This window comes from Lampetra planeri, unplaced genomic scaffold, assembly GCF_965212315.1.
Source record: "Lampetra planeri unplaced genomic scaffold, kcLamPlan1.2.h2 scaffold_350, whole genome shotgun sequence".
Taxonomy (NCBI): Eukaryota; Metazoa; Chordata; class Hyperoartia; order Petromyzontiformes; family Petromyzontidae; genus Lampetra; species Lampetra planeri.
This window is the reverse complement of record NW_027615173.1, coordinates 45,880-65,689: the sequence shown is the minus strand read 5'-3', so window position 1 is coordinate 65,689 and position 19,810 is coordinate 45,880. Positions and strand designations below refer to the sequence as shown.

General features: G+C 54.6%; 1 protein-coding gene across 1 annotated transcript; it reads right to left on the bottom strand.

Moving 5' to 3' along the window:
* Positions 1 to 3,264: 3,264 nt before the first annotated feature.
* LOC144740915 (desmin-like) lies at positions 3,265 to 19,048 on the bottom strand (the record flags this gene model as incomplete). The annotated part of the gene is given in 7 exon segments (XM_078623620.1): positions 3,265 to 3,357; positions 3,359 to 3,484; positions 4,640 to 4,765; positions 7,625 to 7,786; positions 8,856 to 8,951; positions 16,614 to 16,674; positions 17,520 to 19,048. Coding segments are annotated over 7 exon segments (1,335 nt in total), but the record flags the coding sequence as incomplete, so codon positions are not given.
* Positions 19,049 to 19,810: the final 762 nt, after the last annotated feature.

Sequence of the window (19,810 nt, the reverse complement as noted above, 5' to 3'; positions counted from 1 at the left end):
CACTACACTACACACTACACTATACACTACACTACACACTACACTATACACTACACTACACACTACACTAAACACTAAACTACACACTACACTATACACTACACTACACACTACACTACACACTACACTATACACTACACTAACACTACACTATACACTACACTACACACTACACTATACACTACACTACACACTACACTACACACTACACTATACACTACACTACACACTACACTATACACTACACTACACACTACACTATACACTACACTACACACTACACTAAACACTAAACTACACACTACACTATACACTACACTATACACTACACTACACACTACACACTACACTACACACTACACTACACACTACACTACACACTACACTACACACTACACTACACACTACACTATACACTACACTACACACTACACTATACACGACACTATACACTACTATACACTATACACTACACTATACACTACTCTATACACTACACTATACACTACACTATACACTACACTACACACTACACTACACACTACACTACACACTACACACTACACTATACACTACACACTACACTACACACTACACTACACACTACACTATACACTACACTACACACTACACTACACACTACACTACACACTACACTACACACTACACTATACACTACACTACACACTACACTACACACTACACTATACACTACACTACACACTACACACTACACTACACACTACACTATACACTACACTATACACTACACTACACACTACACTATACACTACACTATACACTACACTACACACTACACTATACACTACACTACACACTACACTATACACTACACACGGTGAGGGTCACTCACCATGGATGTGAATGCTTCCAAAGTGCGAGTGCGTTGGGGTGGAGATTCTGCAACGGAGCGAGAGGGGGTGACAGAGCAGGAGAGTTACAGCAGAGAAAACCACAACCACAACCTCCACAACCACCACCACAACAACAACCACCACCAGGACAACCACCATCACAACCACCACCACAACCACCACCACAACAACAACACCACCACCAGGACAACCACCATCACAACCACAACCACCACAACCACCACCACAACCACCACAACCACCACCACCACCACCACAACAACAACCACCACCAGGACAACCACCATCACAACCACCACCACAACCACCACCACAACAACAACACCACCACCATCACAACCACCACCTCCACAACCACCACCACAACCACCACAACCACCACCACCACCACAACAACAACCACCACCAGGACAACCACCATCACAACCACCACCACAACCACCACCACAACAACAACACCACCACCAGGACAACCACCATCACAACCACAACCACCACAACCACCACCACAACCACCACAACCACCACCACCACCACCACAACAACAACCACCACCAGGACAACCACCATCACAACCACCACCACAACCACCACCACAACAACAACACCACCACCAGGACAACCACCATCACAACCACCACCTCCACAACCACCACCACAACCACCACAACCACCACCACCACCACAACAACAACCACCACCAGGACAACCACCATCACAACCACCACCACAACCACCACCACAACAACAACACTACCACCAGGACAACCACTATCACAACCACCACCTCCACAACCACCACCACAACCACCACAACCACCACCACAACCACAACAACAACACCACCACCATCACAACCCACCACCACAACCACCGACCACAACCACCGCAACAACAACCACCACCACATCCACCACCACCACCACCACCACGACAACCACCATTACAATCGCCATTACAACCGTCACCAACACAACCACCACAACCACCACCACCACAACAACAACACCACCACCAGGACAACCACCATCACAACCACCACCACAACAACAACCACCACCAGGGACAACCACCATCACAACCACCACCACCACAACCACCACATTTACCACCACCTCCACCACAACAACAACCACCACCTCCACAACCACCACTACCTCCTCCACCACCACAACCACCACCACCACAACCACCACCACCACCACCACCTCCATCTCCTGTTCCTTCATCTCCACCACCTCCACCACGACCACCACCACAACCACCACCTCCACCACCACAACCACCACCTCCACCATCACCACCACCATCACCTCCACCACCACCTCCACCACCACCACCACCACCACCCACCTCCACCATCACCACCACCATCACCTCCACCATCACCTCCACCACCCACCTCCACCATCACCTCCACCACCACCTCCACCATCACCACCACCATCACCTCCACCACCACCTCCACCACCACCACCATGACCAACCTCCACCACTTCCCTCCATCTCCACCACCTCTATCTCCACCACCTCCATCACCTCCACCACCACCTCCATCTCCACCATCACCTCCACCTTCACCACCACCACTTCAACCACCACCTTTCTCTGCATCTCCACCATGACCGCCATGACCAACCTCCACCACCACCACCACCATCTCCACCACCACCATCTCCACCACCTCCACCACCACCACCTCCACCACCTCCACCACCACCATCTCCACCACCACCATCTCCACCACCTCCACCACCTCCACCCATCACCACCCATGACCAACCTCCACCACCACCACCTCCATCTCCACCACCTCCACCACCTCCACCATCACCACCATGACCAACCTCCACCACCTCCACCACCACCACAACCACAACCCACCGGCTCTCCTCTCCCTCCAGCAGCTTGCGGTAGGTGGCTATCTCCACGTCAAGCGCCATCTTCACGTTCAGCAGGTCCTGGTATTGCCCGCACGTGCCTCGCCATGTCCACCACCACCACCATCTCCACCATCATCACCACCACTTCCACCACATCCACCACCACTACTTCAACCACCACCTTCATCTGCACCTCCATCACCACCACCATGACCAACCTCCACCACCTCCTCCATCTCCACCACCTCCATCACCTTTCACCACCACCACAACCACCACCATCATCACCACCACATCCACCACCACCACTTCAACCACCACCTTCATCTGCACCTCCATCACCACCACCACCTCCACCACCACCACCACCACCTCCATCTCCACCACCTCCACTACCTCCACCACCTTTCACCACCTCCACCACCTCCATCTCCATCTCCACCACCACCTCCACCACCACCACCACCACAACCAACAACCCACCGGCTCTCCTCTCCCTCCAGCAGCTTGCGGTAGGTGGCTATCTCCACGTCAAGCGCCATCTTCACGTTCAGCAGGTCCTGGTATTGCCGCAGGTTGCCTCGCCATGTCGTCCTTGAGCCGGCGGATGTCCTCCTCCAGCGAGCCGATGGCCTCCTGGTAGCCGGACGCCTCGACAGAGAAGCGGTCCTCCATCTCGCGCATCTGTCTCAGCAGGGACTCGTTCTGGGGGGGTCAGGGGGATGGGGGTGGTGGTTGTTGAGGTGGTGGAGATGGTGGTGGTGGAGATGGAGGTGGTGGTGATGATGATGGTGGTGGTGACGGTGGGTGGAGATGGAGGTGGTGGTGATGATGATGGTGGTGGTGACGGTGGTGGAGATGGAGGTGGTGGTGGTGGCGGTAGCGTTGGTTGTGGTGGTGGTTGAGGTGGAAGTGGTGGTGATTGTTGAGGTGGTGGAGATGGAGGTGGTGGTGGTGGTGATTGTTGAGGTGGTGGTTGTTGAGGTGGTGGTTGTTGAGGTGATGGTGGTGTTTGTGGTGGTGGTGTTGGTGGTGGTTTTTGTGGAGGGTCGTGATTGTTGAGGTGGTGCAGATGGAGATGGTGGTGGTAGTGGGGTGGTGGCGGTGGTTGTGGTGGTGGTTGAGGTGGAAGTGGGTGGTGATTGTTGAGGTGGTGGAGATGGAGGTGGTGGTGGTGGCAGGGGCGGTGGTGGTGGTTGAGGGTGGTGATGGAGCTGGTTGAAATCGGAGATCGTGGTAGTGGTGGTTGAGGTGGTTGAGGTGGTGGAGATGGTGGTGGTGGTGGTGGTGATTGATGTGGTGGTGGAGATGGAGGTGGTGGTGGTGGCGGTAGCGGTGGTTGAAGTGGTGATGGAGCTGGTTGAAATGGAGGTGGTGGTGGTTGAGGTGGTGGAGATTGAGGTGGTTGAAATGGAGGTGGTGGAGATTGAGGTGGTTGAAATGGAGGTGGTGGTGGTGGCGGTGGTTGTTGTGGAGGTGGAGGTGGTGGTGGTCGAGATGCTGCAGATGGAGATGATGGTGGTAGTGGTGGTGGCGGTGGTGGTGGTGGTGGCGGTGGTGTGGTGGCGTTGGTGGTGGTGGCGGTGGTGTTGGTGGTGGTTGAGGTGTGGTGGTGGTGGCGGTTGAGGTGGTGGTGGTGGTGGTGGTGGTGGAGCTGATGGAGATGGAGGTGGTGGTGGTGGTGGGTGGTTGAGGTGGGTACTAGTAGTGGTGGTGGTACTTGTGGTGGTCCTGGTACTCGTGGTGGTGGTGGTAGTGGTACTAGTAGTGGTAGTGGTGGTGGTGGTGGTGGTACTAGTAGTGGTAGTTGTGGTAGTGGTGGTGGTGGTGGTGCTAGTGGTACTTGTGGTGGCTACTCACTGCGCTCTTGAGCGAGTCGACTTCCATGGTGTAGCTCTGAATCTGTCTCCGCTGCTCCGACACGTCCTGCTTGGCCTGTCTCAGGTCGTCCTTGTTGCGCCCCGCCGTGTCCGTCACGTCCGCCAGCTGAGACACGGAGACACGCGGAGACACGGAGAGACACGTGGAGACACGGAGGGACACTGGGAGACACTGGGGACACGTCCTGCTTGGCCCTGTCTCAGGTCGTCCTTGTTACGGCCCGCCGTGTCCGTCACGTCCGCCAGCTGAGACACGGAGACACGCGGGGACACGCGGGATGACACGTGGAGACACGGAGGGACACTGGGAGACACTGGGACACGTCCTGCTTGGCCTGTCTCAGCTCGTCCTTGTTGCGACCCGCCGTGTCCGTCACGTCCGCCAGCTGAGACACGGAGACACGGAGACACGTGGAGACACGTGGAGACACGTGGGGACACTGGGAGACACTGGGACACGTCCTGCTTGGCCTGTCTCAGGTCGTCCTTGTTAGGGACACTGGGAGACACTGGGACACGTCCTGCTTGGCCTGTCTCAGGTCGTCCTTGTTACGGCCCGCCGTGTCCGTCACGTCCGCCAGCTGAGACACGGAGACACGCGGGGACACGCGGAGACACGTGGAGACACGGAGGGACACTGGGAGACACTGGGACACGTCCTGCTTGGCCTGTCTCAGCTCGTCCTTGTTGCGCCCCGCCGTGTCCGTCACGTCCGCCAGCTGAGACACGGAGACACGCGGAGACACGGGGAGACACGTGGGGACACTGGGACACGTGGAGACACGTGGAGACACGTGGAGACACTGGGGGACACGTCTTGTTTGGCCTGTCTCAGGTCGTCCTTGTTGCGCCCGCCGTGTCCGTCACGTCCGCCAGCTGAGACACGGAGACACGGAGACAACTTGGGGACACGTGGAGACACGGAGGGACACTGGGGGACACTGGGGGACACGTCCTGCTTGGCCTGTCTCAGCTCGTCCTTGTTGCGGCCCGCCGTGTCCGTCACGTCCGCCAGCTGAGACACGGAGACACGGAGACACGGAGAGACACGTGGAGACACGTGGGGACACGTGGAGACACGTGGAGACACGTGGGGACACGGGGGGACACTGGGACACGTGGAGACACGTGGGGACACTGGGAGACACTGGGACACGTCTTGCTTGGCCTGTCTCAGCTCGTCCTTGTTGCGACCCGCCGTGTCCGTCACGTCCGCCAGCTGAGACACGGAGACACGCGGAGACACGGGGAGACACGTGGAGACACGGAGGGACACTGGGAGACACGGAGGGACACTGGGAGACACTGGGACACGTCCTGCTTGGCCTGTCTCAGCTCGTCCTTGTTGAGGCCCGCCGTGTCCGTCACGTCCGCCAGCTGAGACACGGAGACACGCGGAGACATCGTGGGGACACAGAGACACGGAGACACGGGGACACAGAGACATCACGGAGGGACACCAGAGACACAGAGACACCACAGAGACACGGATACACCACATAGACACGGAGACACGGAGACAACTTGGGGACACAGAGACACGACGTGGGGACACGTGGGGACACGGAGACACCACGGGGGGACACTGGGACACGTCCTGCTTGGCCTGCCTCAACTCGTCCTTGTTGCGCCCCGCCTTGTCTATGCAAACACGACTCCTTGTAAAAGAAGGTGTCAGTTTTGTTTGCCAGATTGAAGGGTAAAGAACCAATTATCATCTTTTTTTACCGGCAAATGAGGTTCCAATGGTGTATACAAGGCATCATGTTTGCAATAACCACAACACAAGCAGTAAAAATGCAAACAAAAAGAAACAACTCTGATGATGATAATAATATGCACTATACTTTTGGCGTCATCTGGTCCAACACCATGTGAGACTGGGCTCTAAGGAAAGCTGTCTCGGGTGTGGACCAATCAACTTCAAGGACAGTGCATATCATTATCAGAGTTATGTTTTTTGTTTGCATTATGGCTGCAGGTGTAATAAAAGACTTGACCACGATCTCTGGCTCAGTGTCCTTTATTCGGTCCGTACTGCGTTCCCACACGGCTGTCTCTCTTATTCTCTCTGTGCTGGTTCCGATGTCACTCCAGTCCACATCAGCAGCCCCGCTGCTGTTCTTGTCGCTCTTGCAGCCCCACAGCAGCTCCGCTGCTATACTCTCACACAGCTCCCTTGGCTGTTCCTGCTGCAGCTCTGACAGCCTCGTGCTGTCTCCTTCTCGTCGCTCCTGCGACTCTTGGCAGCCACCCCGCTGCCCCACACACACAGCCTTACTGCCTATCTCTGTCTGCAGCTTTACACCTCCCAGTAGCTCCCTACTGTTCCCAGGGTTGGCTCCCGCTTCTGACGGTGCCCCCTCGGCTCGTACGCCCGCGTGGCCCCACACCTTTCCATTCACACCCCGACTCCCTCTCTTTCCGGTTTACCCGCTTAAGGACCCCCTACCTTTCACCCACGTCACCTGGCTCCGCCTCCTCGTGACGTCACATCCGGAAGGTCGCTTTCGCCCGCATTACACAGGTATTGCGGTCTATGCAAACACGACTCCTTGTAAAAGAAGGTCTCAGTTTTGTTGCCAGATAAAAGGGTAAAAAACCAATAATCAATATATGCACTGTCCTTGACGTTGATTGGTCCACACCCGAGAAAGCTTTCCTTAGAGCCTAGTCTCACATGGGTTGTCATCTGGTCCAACACCGTGTGAGACTAGGCTCTAAGGAAAGCTGTCTCGGGTGTGGACCAATCAACTTCAAGGACCATGTGAGACTAGGCTCTAAGGAAAGCTGTCTCGGGTGTGGACCAATCAACTTCGAGGACAGTGCATAGAAGGGTAAAAAAAACCACGCATCATATTTTTTTTACCGGCAAATGAGGTTCCAATGGTGTAAATGCTTCACCCAGAGCTCTCATACTCTGATGGTGCGTTGTCTTTGCCGGAGGGTGTCCGCGCGTCCATACCTTGGACTTGAACCACGTCTCGGCCTCCTGCAGGTTCGAGGATGCGATGGACTCGTACTGGGCCCTCACGTCGCGAAGGGCGGCCGCCAAGTCTGGCTTCACCGTGTCCACCTCAACCGTGACCTGCTGCTCTTGCATCATCGCCTGCAGCTCGCGCACCTCCTGCGCACGCAGCAGACGCAGCAGCAGCAGACGCAGTGTCACCGCTTGCTGACGGCAGCAGGCTGACACACGCAGGGACAGCTGCCACTGGGGGTGCCCCCTAGGCTAGACCACTCAGCGGTCGTCACCGCTTGCTGACACGCAGGGTACCTGCCACTGGGGGTGCCCCCTAGGCTAGACCACTCAGCGGTCGTCACCGCTTGCTGACACGCAGGGGGGCAGCTGCCGCTGGGGGTGTCCCCTAGGCTAGACCACTCAGCGGTCGTCACCGCTTGCTGACACGCAGGGGGGCAGCTGCTGCTGGGGGTGCCCCCTAGGCTAGACCACTCAGCGGTCGTCACCGCTTGCTGACACGCAGGGACAGCTGCCGCTGGGGGGTGTCCCCTAGGCTAGACCACTCAGCGGTCGTCACCGCTTGCTGACACGCAGGGACTGCTGCCGCTGGGGGTGCCCCCTAGGCTAGACCACTCAGCGGTCGTCACCGCTTGCTGACACGCAGGGGTAGCTACCGCTGGGGGTGCCCCCTAGGCTAGACCACTCAGCGGTCGTCACCGCTTGCTGACACGCAGGGTACCTACCACTGGGGGTGCCCCCTAGGCTAGACCACTCAGCGGTCGTCACCGCTCGCTGACACGCAGGGTACCTGCCACTGGGGGTGTCCCCTAGGCTAGACCACTCAGCGGTCGTCACCGCTCGCTGACACGCAGGGTACCTGCCACTGGGGGTGTCCCCTAGGCTAGACCACTCAGCGGTCGTCACCGCTTGCTGACACGCAGGGGGGCAGCTGCCGCTAGGGGTGCCCCCTAGGCTAGACCACTCAGCGGTCGTCACCGCTTGCTGACACGCAGGGACAGCTGCCACTGGGGGGTGCCCGCTAGGCTAGACCACTCAGCGGTCGTCACCGCTTGCTGACACGCAGGGCAGCTGCCGCTGGGGGTGCCCCCTAGGCTAGACCACTCAGCGGTCGTCACCGCTCGCTGACACGCAGGGCAGCTGCCGCTGGGGGTGCCCCCTAGGCTAGACGAGGAGGGGGGAGGAGGGGGGAGGGGGGGTGAGGGAGCGGTCTCACCTCGTCGTGCGCCTTCTTGAGGAAGGCGATCTCCTCGTTCAGCGACTCGATGCGTCGCTCCAGGTCGACTCGGGCCAGCGTCGCGTCGTCTACGTCCTGCACCACGGAGAGGGGGGGGGGAGGGGGGGGAGGGGGAGGGGGGGGAGGGGGAGGAGGGGGAGGGGGAGGAGGGGGGGGGGGAGGAGGGGGGAGGGGGAGGGGGGGGGAGGGCGGGAGGGGAGAAGGTGGAGGAGGGGGAGAAGGGGGAGAGGGGGAGATGGGGGGGGGGGAGGGGGGGGGAGGGGGAGGGGGGGGGGGGGGAGGAGGGGGGAGGGGGAGGAGGGGGAGGGGGGAGGAGGGGGGGGAGGAGGGGGGAGGGGGAGGGGGGGGAGGGGGGGGAGGGAGGGAGGGGGGGGAGGTGGAGGAGGAGGGGGAGGGGGAGGAGGGGTCGCAACATCACGTGAGCTTCAGAATCGGAGCGAGTCGTTTAGCACTTTGCGGAGGAATCTGAAGAGCCGTCAAGCTCTTTGTTAATTTGTTCTTGATCTGCGGGCGGGCGGGAGCCGGTCGCTCGCAAAAGGCAGCGGCGTCATCGTCGTCCGTCGTCATCATCGTCATCGTCATCATCATCGTTATCATCATCGTCATCATCGTCATCATCATCGTCATCATCGTCATCATCGTCGTCATCGTCATTGTCGTCATCATCGTCATCGTCATCATCGTCGTCATCATCATCATCGTCGTCGTCATCATCATCATCGTCGTCATCATCGTCATCATCATCGTCGTCATCGTCATCGTCATCATCGTCATCATCGTCATCGTCATCATCGTTATCATCATCGTCATCATCGTCGTCATCATCATCATCGTCGTCATCATCGTCATTGTCGTCATCATCATCATCGTCATCATCGTTATCATCATCGTCATCATCGTCGTCATCATCATCATCGTCGTCATCATCGTCATTGTCGTCGTCATCATCATCATCGTCATCGTCGTCATCATCGTCATTGTCGTCATCATCATCATCGTCATTGTCGTCATCATCGTCATCGTCATCATCGTCATTGTCGTCATCATCATCATCGTCATCATCGTCATCATCGTCGTCATCGTCATTGTCGTCATCATCGTCATCGTCATCATCGTCGTCATCATCATCATCGTCGTCGTCATCATCATCATCGTCGTCATCATCGTCATCATCATCGTCGTCATCGTCATCGTCATCATCGTCATCATCGTCATCGTCATCATCGTTATCATCATCGTCATCATCGTCGTCATCATCATCATCGTCGTCATCATCGTCATCATCATCATCGTCGTCATCATCGTCATTGTCGTCATCATCGTCATCGTCATCATCGTCATTGTCGTCATCATCATCATCGTCATCATCGTCATCATCGTCGTCATCGTCATTGTCGTCATCATCGTCATCGTCATCATCGTCGTCATCATCATCATCGTCGTCGTCATCATCATCATCGTCGTCATCATCGTCATCATCATCGTCGTCATCGTCATCGTCATCATCGTCATCATCGTCATCGTCATCATCGTTATCATCATCGTCATCATCGTCGTCATCATCATCATCGTCGTCATCATCGTCATCATCATCATCGTCGTCATCATCGTCATTGTCGTCATCATCATCATCATCGTCATCATCATCGTCGTCATCATTGTCGTCATCATCGTCAGACCCATAAAGACGCATTGAGACAAATGGAGACACATTCTGTGTCTCTCTGTGTGAGTGAGTCTGTGTCTCTCTGTGTGAGTGAGTCTGTGTCTCTCTGTGTGAGTGAGTCTGTGTCTCTCTGTGCGAGTGAGTCTGTGTCTCTCTGTGTGAGTGAGTCTGTGTCTCTCTGTGCGAGTGAGTCTGTGTCTCTCTGTGTGAGTGAGTCTGTGTCTCTCTGTGTGAGTGAGTCTGTGTCTCTCTGTGTGTGTGAGTCTGTGTCTCTCTGTGTGAGTGAGTCTGTGTCTCTCTGTGTGAGTGAGTCTGTGTCTCTCTGTGTGAGTGAGTCTGTGTCTCTCTGTGTGAGTGAGTCTGTGTCTCTCTGTCTGAGTGAGTCTGTGTCTCTCTGTGTGGGGTGAGTCTGTGTCTCTCTGTGTGAGTGAGTCTGTGTCTCTCTGTGCGAGTGAGTCTGTGTCTCTCTGTGTGAGTGAGTCTGTGTCTCTCTGTGTGTGTGAGTCTGTGTCTCTCTGTGTGAGTGAGTCTGTGTCTCTCTGTGTGAGTGAGTCTGTGTCTCTCTGTGTGAGTGAGTCTGTGTCTCTCTGTGTAAGTGAGTCTGTGTCTCTCTGTCTGAGTGAGTCTGTGTCTCTCTGTGTGGGTGAGTCTGTGTCTCTCTGTGTGAGTGAGTCTATGACTCTCTGTGTGAGTGAGTCTGTGTCTCTCTGTGTGTGAGTCTGTGTCTCTCTGTGTGAGTGAGTCTGTGTCTCTCTGTGTGGGTGAGTCTGTGTCTCTCTGTGTGAGTGAGTCTGTGTCTCTCTGTGTGAGTGAGTCTGTGTCTCTCTGTGTGAGTGAGTCTGTGTCTCTCTGTGTGAGTGAGTCTGTGTCTCTCTGTCTGAGTGAGTCTGTGTCTCTCTGTGTGAGTGAGTCTGTGTCTCTCTGTGCGAGTGAGTCTGTGTCTCTCTGTGTGAGTGAGTCTGTGTCTCTCTGTGTGAGTGAGTCTGTGTCTCTCTGTGTGGGTGAGTCTGTGTCTCTCTGTGTGGGTGAGTCTGTGTCTCTCTGTGTGAGTGAGTCTGTGTCTCTCTGTCTGAGTGAGTCTGTGTCTCTCTGTGTGAGTGAGTCTGTGTCTCTCTGTCTGAGTGAGTCTGTGTCTCTCTGTGTGAGTGAGTCTGTGTCTCTCTGTGTGAGTGAGTCTGTGTCTCTCTGTGTGAGTGAGTCTGTGTCTCTCTGTGTGAGTGAGTCTGTGTCTCTCTGTGTGAGTGAGTCTGTGTCTCTCTGTGTGAGTGAGTCTGTGTCTCTCTGTGAGAGTGAGTCTGTGTCTCTCTGTGTGAGTGAGTCTGTGTCTCTCTGTGTGTCTCTGTCTGTGTCTCTCTGTGTGAGTGTCTCTCTGTGTAAGTGAGTCTGTGTCTCTCTGTCTGAGTGAGTCTGTGTCTCTCTGTGTGAGTGAGTCTGTGTCTCTCTGTGTGAGTGAGTCTGTGTCTCTCTGTGAGAGTGAGTCTGTGTCTCTCTGTGTGAGTGAGTCTGTGTCTCTCTGTGTGAGTGAGTCTGTGTCTCTCTGTGTGAGTGAGTCTGTGTCTCTCTGTGTGAGTGAGTCTGTGTCCCTCTGTTTGGGTGAGTCTGTGTCTCTCTGTGTGAGTGAGTCTGTGTCTCTCTGTGTGAGTGAGTCTGTGTCTCTCTGTGTGAGTGATTCTGTGTCTCTCTGTGAGAGTGAGTCTGTGTCTCTCTGTGTGAGTGAGTCTGTGTCTCTCTGTGCGAGTGAGTCTGTGTCTCTCTGTGTGAGTGAGTCTGTGTCTCTCTGTGTGAGTGAGTCTGTGTCTCTCTGTGTGAGTGAGTCTGTGTCTCTCTGTGTGAGTGAGTCTGTGTCCCTCTGTGTGAGTGAGTCTGTGTCTCTCTGTGTGAGTGAGTCTGTGTCTCTCTGTGTGAGTGAGTCTGTGTCTCTCTGTGTGAGTGAGTCTGTGTCTCTCTGTGTGAGTGAGTCTGTGTCTCTCTGTGTGAGTGAGTCTGTGTCTCTCTGTGTGAGTGAGTCTGTGTCTCTCTGTGTGAGTGAGTCTGTGTCTCTCTGTGTGAGTGAGTCTGTGTCTCTCTGTGTGAGTGAGTCTGTGTCTCTCTGTGTGAGTGAGTCTGTGTCTCTCTGTGTGAGTGAGTCTGTGTCTCTCTGTGTGAGTGAGTCTGTGTCTCTCTGTGTGAGTGAGTCTGTGTCTCTCTGTGTGAGTGAGTCTGTGTCTCTCTGTGTGAGTGAGTCTGTGTCTCTCTGTGTGAGTGAGTCTGTGTCTCTCTGTGTGAGTGAGTCTGTGTCTCTCTGTGTGAGTGAGTCTGTGTCTCTCTGTGTGAGTGAGCCTGTGTCTCTCTGTGTGAGTGAGTCTGTGTCTCTCTGTGTGAGTGAGTCTGTGTCTCTCTGTGTGTCTCTGTCTGTGTCTCTCTGTGTGAGTGTCTCTCTGTGTAAGTGAGTCTGTGTCTCTCTGTCTGAGTGAGTCTGTGTCTCTCTGTGTGAGTGAGTCTGTGTCTCTCTGTGTGAGTGAGTCTGTGTCTCTCTGTGAGAGTGAGTCTGTGTCTCTCTGTGTGAGTGAGTCTGTGTCTCTCTGTGTGAGTGAGTCTGTGTCTCTCTGTGTGAGTGAGTCTGTGTCTCTCTGTGTGAGTGAGTCTGTGTCTCTCTGTTTGGGTGAGTCTGTGTCTCTCTGTGTGAGTGAGTCTGTGTCTCTCTGTGTGAGTGAGTCTGTGTCTCTCTGTGTGAGTGATTCTGTGTCTCTCTGTGAGAGTGAGTCTGTGTCTCTCTGTGTGAGTGAGTCTGTGTCTCTCTGTGCGAGTGAGTCTGTGTCTCTCTGTGTGAGTGAGTCTGTGTCTCTCTGTGTGAGTGAGTCTGTGTCTCTGTGTGAGTGAGTCTGTGTCTCTGTGTGAGTGAGTCTGTGTCTCTCTGTGTGAGTGAGTCTGTGTCTCTCTGTGTGTCTCTGTCTGTGTCTCTCTGTGTGAGTGAGTCTGTGTCTCTCTGTGTGGGTGAGTCTGTGTCTCTCTGTGTGAGTGAGTCTGTGTCTCTCTGTGTGAGTGAGTCTGTGTCTCTTTGTGTGAGTGAGTCTGTGTCTCTCTGTGTGAGTGAGTCTGTGTCTCTCTGTGTGAGTGAGTCTGTGTCTCTCTGTGTGGGTGAGTCTGTGTCTCTCTGTGTGAGTGAGTCTGTGTCTCTCTGTGTGGGTGAGTCTGTGTCTCTCTGTGTGAGTGAGTCTGTGTCTCTCTGTGTGAGTGAGTCTGTGTCTCTCTGTGTGGGTGAGTCTGTGTCTCTCTGTGTGAGTGAGTCTGTGTCTCTCTGTGTGAGTGAGTCTGTGTCTCTCTGTGTGGGTGAGTCTGTGTCTCTCTGTGTGGGTGAGTCTGTGTCTCTCTGTGTGAGTGAGTCTGTGTCTCTCTGTGTGAGTGAGTCTGTGTCTCTCTGTGTGTGTGAGTCTGTGTCTCTCTGTGTGAGTGAGTCTGTGTCTCTCTGTGTGAGTGAGTCTGTGTCTCTCTGTGCGAGTGAGTCTGTGTCTCTCTGTGTGAGTGAGTCTGTGTCTCTCTGTGTGAGTGAGTCTGTGTCTCTCTGTGTGAGTGAGTCTGTGTCTCTCTGTGTGAGTGAGTCTGTGTCTCTCTGTGTGAGTGAGTCTGTGTCTCTCTGTGTGAGTGAGTCTGTGTCTCTCTGTGTGAGTGAGTCTGTGTCTCTCTGTGTGAGTGAGTCTGTGTCTCTCTGTGTGAGTGAGTCTGTGTCTCTCTGTGTGAGTGAGTCTGTGTCTCTCTGTGTGAGTGAGTCTGTGTCTCTCTGTGTGGGTGAGTCTGTGTCTCTCTGTGTGAGTGAGTCTGTGTCTCTCTGTGTGAGTGAGTCTGTGTCTCTCTGTGTGAGTGAGCCTGTGTCTCTCTGTGTGAGTGAGTCTGTGTCTCTCTGTGTGAGTGAGCCTGTGTCTCTCTGTGTGAGTGAGTCTGTGTCTCTCTGTGTGAGTGAGTCTGTGTCTCTCTGTGTGTCTCTGTCTGTGTCTCTCTGTGTGAGTGTCTCTCTGTGTAAGTGAGTCTGTGTCTCTCTGTCTGAGTGAGTCTGTGTCTCTCTGTGTGAGTGAGTCTGTGTCTCTCTGTGTGAGTGAGTCTGTGTCTCTCTGTGAGAGTGAGTCTGTGTCTCTCTGTGTGAGTGAGTCTGTGTCTCTCTGTGTGAGTGAGTCTGTGTCTCTCTGTGTGAGTGAGTCTGTGTCTCTCTGTGTGAGTGAGTCTGTGTCTCTCTGTGTGAGTGAGTCTGTGTCTCTCTGTGTGTGTGAGTCTGTGTCTCTCTGTGTGAGTGAGTCTGTGTCTCTCTGTGTGAGTGAGTCTGTGTCTCTCTGTGTGAGTGAGTCTGTGTCTCTCTGTGTGAGTGAGTCTGTGTCTCTCTGTGTGAGTGAGTCTGTGTCTCTCTGTGTGAGTGAGTCTGTGTCTCTCTGTGTGAGTGAGTCTGTGTCTCTCTGTGTGAGTGAGTCTGTGTCTCTCTGTGTGTGTGAGTGTGTGTCTCTCTGTGTGAGTGAGTCTGTGTCTCTCTGTGTGAGTGAGTCTGTGTCTCTCTGTGTGAGTGAGTCTGTGTCTCTCTGTGTGAGTGAGTCTGTGTCTCTCTGTGTGAGTGAGTCTGTGTCTCTCTGTGTGAGTGTCTCTCTGTGTGAGTGAGTCTGTGTCTCTCTGTGTGAGTGAGTCTGTGTCTCTCTGTGTGAGTGAGTCTGTGTCTCTCTGTGTGAGTGAGTCTGTGTCTCTCTGTGCGAGTGAGTCTGTGTCTCTCTGTGTGAGTGAGTCTGTGTCTCTCTGTGTGAGTGAGTCTGTGTCTCTCTGTGTGAGTGAGTCTGTGTCTCTCTGTGTGAGTGTGTCTGTGTCTCTCTGTGTGAGTGTGTCTGTGTCTCTCTGTGTGAGTGAGTCTGTGTCTCTCTGTGTGAGTGAGTCTGTGTCTCTCTGTGTGAGTGAGTCTGTGTCTCTCTGTGTGAGTGAGTCTGTGTCTCTCTGTGTGAGTGAGTCTGTGTCTCTCTGTGTGAGTGAGTCTGTGTCTCTCTGTGTGAGTGAGTCTGTGTCTCTCTGTGTGAGTGAGTCTGTGTCTCTCTGTGTGAGTGAGTCTGTGTCTCTCTGTGTGGGTGAGTCTGTGTCTCTCTGTGTGTCTCTGTCTGTGTCTCTCTGTGTGAGTGTCTCTCTGTGTGAGTGAGTCTGTGTCTCTGTCTGTGTCTCTCTGTGTGAGTGCGACCTTGAAGCCGTTTGACCTCCGAACTTTTGTTGTTGGCAGTGTGGGACACGGGGGGGGGAGTTGTGACGGGAGAGGGAGTGGTGGTGGTGGTGGTGGTGGTGGTGGTGGAGGTGGTGGTGGTGGTGGTGATGGTGGTGGTGGTGGTGGTGATGGTGGTGGTGGTGGTGGTGATGGTGGTGGTGGTGGTGGTGGTGATGGTGATGGTGGTGATGGTGATGGTTGTGGTGGTGGAGGTGGTGGTGGTGGAGGTGGTGGTTGTGGAGGTGGTGGTTGTGGAGGTGGTGGTGGTGGTGGTGGTGAAAGGTGACACGGGGAGCATGACACCACCAACAACAACCACTACCACCACTACCACCATTACCACCACCATCACAACCACTATCACCACCACTAGTAGTGGTGGTGGTGGTAGTGGTGTTTGGTGGTGGTGGTGGTGGTGGTTGTGGTTGTGCTGGTGCTGGTGGTAGTGGTGTGTAGTTGGTGGTTTCGGTGGTGATTGTGGTGGTGGTGTGTAGTTGGTGTTTGGTGGTGGTGGTGGTTGTGGTGTGTAGTTGGTGGTGGTGGTGGTGGTGGTGGTGTGTAGTTGGTGGTTGTGGTGGTGGTGGTGGTTGTGGTTGTGGTGGTGGTGGTGGTGATTGTGGTGGTGGTGCTGATGTGTAGTTGGTGGTTGTGGTGGTGGTGGTTGTGGTGGTGGTGGTGGTGGTGGTGGTTGTGGTTGTTGTGGTGTTTGGTGGTGGTGGTGGTGGTGTGTAGTTGGTGGTTGTGGTGGTGGTGGTTGTGGTGGTGGTGGTGGTGGTTGTGGTTGTTGTGGTGTTTGGTGGTGGTGGTGGTGGTGTGTAGTTGGTGGTGGTGGTGGAGGTTGTGGTGGTGGTGGTGGTGGTGGTGGAGGTGTCACCTGTCGGAATCCCGCGAGACTCTTTTCTGCGTCCACCTTCAGCTGAATCTCATCCTGCAACCTGCAGGTCACAGGTCACAGGTCACCCCTCCACCACCACCTCCACCACCAACACCTCCACCATCTCCACCACCACCACCACCATCACCTCCACCAACACCACCACATCCACCACCACCACCTCCACCACCTCCACGTCCACCACCATCACTTCTAACACCACCTCCATCTCCACCACCACCACCACCCCCACCACCACCTCCACCACCACCACCACCCCCACCACCACCACCACCACCACCCCCACCACCCCAACAACCCACCTCTGTCTTCTTGGCTCTTTCGGTAAAGTCACCACGTAGAAGGGAAATAATAAAATAATTAAAATAAAACATCATAAAATAATTCTCACGACGTTTCGGCCACAACGCAAGCAGCCGTCCTCAGGTGAAGACCAGGTCTGTCGGAAAGACAGAGCTGTTCTTCACCTGAGGACGGCTGCTTGCGTTGTGGCCGAAACGTCGTGAGAATTATTTTATTATGAGGTTTTATTTTTATTATTTTATTATTTCCCTTTGTGAGAATTGTATTTTATTATGTTTTATTTTTATTATTTTATTACTTCCCTTTGTGAGAATTGTATTTCATTGTTTTATTTTTATTATTTTATTTCTTCCCTTTGTGAGAATTATTTTATTATGTTTTATTTTTATTACTTTATCATTTCCCTTTGCGAGAATTATTTTATTACGTTTTATTTTCATTACTTCATCATCCCCTTTGCCAGAATTATTTTAATTACGTTCATTTCCATTACTTCATCACTTCCCTTCTACGCGGCGACTTCACCGACAGAACCCACGAAAACAAATCCCCGCAACTCACGAAAAAAACCTCCAAACCCACCTCTGCCTCAACTTCGCCAGCTCATCCGCGAGATTATCTCTGTCGACGTCCGCACGCGCCCTCTCGCTCGCCAGCTGATCCACCTGCAGCCGCAGCTCGCGGATCTCCTCCTCGTAGACGTCCGCCACTCGGCCGGGCCCCTGTCCCTTGACGCGGCTCACCTCCGCCACGAGCGCACGGTTCTGCGACTCGAGCGAGCGCACCTTGTCGATGTAGCTCGCGAAACGGTCGTTCAGCTGCTGCATCTCCGCCTTCTCGCTGCGACGGGTCTTCACGCATTCCGCGTTGGCCGCGCCCGCCAGCTCGAAGTCCACCGTCTCGTAGACCCGCGGCAACGACTGCGAGTACTTGAAATGACCGCCGCCACCGCCGCCACCACCTGCACTGGCTGATGAAGAACCTCCGGCACCACCGGCACCACCGCCGCCACCGAATGACAGCGAGTAGCCGCCAAGCCCGCCGGACGAAAGGTACGCGGCCGCCGACGACGACGACAAGGACGAGGATCTGGGGGCGCCCGAGCTGAGCACGCGGCTTGAACTCGACTGGATCTTCTCGGAGGAGGAGAAACGCGACGAGGAGAACGACTTGGGTTGTGCCATGACACCCGCGCCGCCGAACGTCCGTCGGTACGACGACACGGTTGGCGGAGCCTGGAAGTGGTGGCTCATGGTGGTTCGGTCGGTTCGGTTCGGTTGTTCGCTTGTTCACTTGTTCGATCGCTTCTTCACTCGATCGCTCGTTCAATTGCTTGTTCACTCGATCGCTTGTTCACTCGATCGCTTGTTCACTCGATCGCTTCTTCACTCGATCGCTCGTTCAATTGCTTGTTCACTCGATCGCTTGTTCACTCGATCGCTTGTTCGTTCACTCGTTTGATCGCTCGTTTGCTTGGTCACTCGATCGCTTGTTCACTCGTTCGATCGCTTCTTCACTCGATCGCTTGTTCAATCGCTCGCTCACTCAATCGCTTGTTCACTCGATCGCTTGTTCAATCGCTTCTTCACTCAATCGCTCGCTCAATTACTTGTTCACTCGAACGCTTGTTCACTCGATCGCTCGTTCGATCGATCGCTCGTTCGACCACTCGATCACTCGCTCACTCGCTCGTTCGCTCGCTGCTACGGACACGAGCAGACGTGAACCGGTGCCTGGACTTTTTCAACTTTTGGTTGCTTAAACAAACAAAAAAAAACACGACAACTGTCCGCTGTAGGCTGTCTCCGTCCGGCAAAGAATCTCTGTCCCCTCTCTCTGTCTCTCTCTGTGTGCGAGCGTGCGGAGAGATGTATCCAAGCCCTGTTGCTCCTTCCTCGGATCGATTGATACAAACCCCTTGGTGCTTGATCCTCGAAATCGATTGATTTGACCCCTTGGTGCTTGATCCTCGAAATCGATGGATTTATCCAAACCGGTTGCTGCTCCTTCGTCGGATGGACGTGGGGCGAGAGACTGAAAATCTCCCTGCGGCTAATGTGGTAGTGGTGGTGGTGGTGAGATGCGGTGGGTTGGTGACGGACCGCTGCCTGGGCTATATAGGACGAGGTGTCACGTGGTCTCGCGTTTTAAATACATCCCAATGTTGACAGCCGCCTAACCCACCCACGCACACACTGACTCACCCAGCCACCCGCTCAATCAATCACTCACTCACCCAACCACCCACTCACCCACCCAAAGACTCACTCAGGCACCAACTCACTGACTCACTCACTCACCCACTCAATCACTCACCCACTTACTGACTCACTCACCCACCCAACCACCCACCCATTCACCCACCCACTGACTCACTCGGGCACCAACTCACTGACTCACTCACCCACTCACTCACTCACCCACCAATTCACTGACTCACTCACACACCCACCCACTCACTCACTCACTCAACCACTCACTACCTGACTCACTCACAAACCCACTGACTCACCCAGCTACCCGCTGACTCATTCAGCCACCCGCTCAATCACTCACCCACCCAACCACCCACTCACTCACTCACCCACCCACTTACTGACTCACTCATCCACTCACTCACCCAGCTACTCACTGACTCATTCACCCACCCACTGACTCACTCACCCACCCACCCACTCAATGACTCACTCACCCACCCACTCACTCACCCACTCACCCACCCACTCACTCACTCACCCACTCACTGACTCACTCACGCACCCACTGACTCACTCATCCACTCAATCACTCACCCATCCACTGACTCACTCACCCACTGACGCACCCACCCACTGACTGACTCACCCACTCACCCACTGACTCACCCACCCACT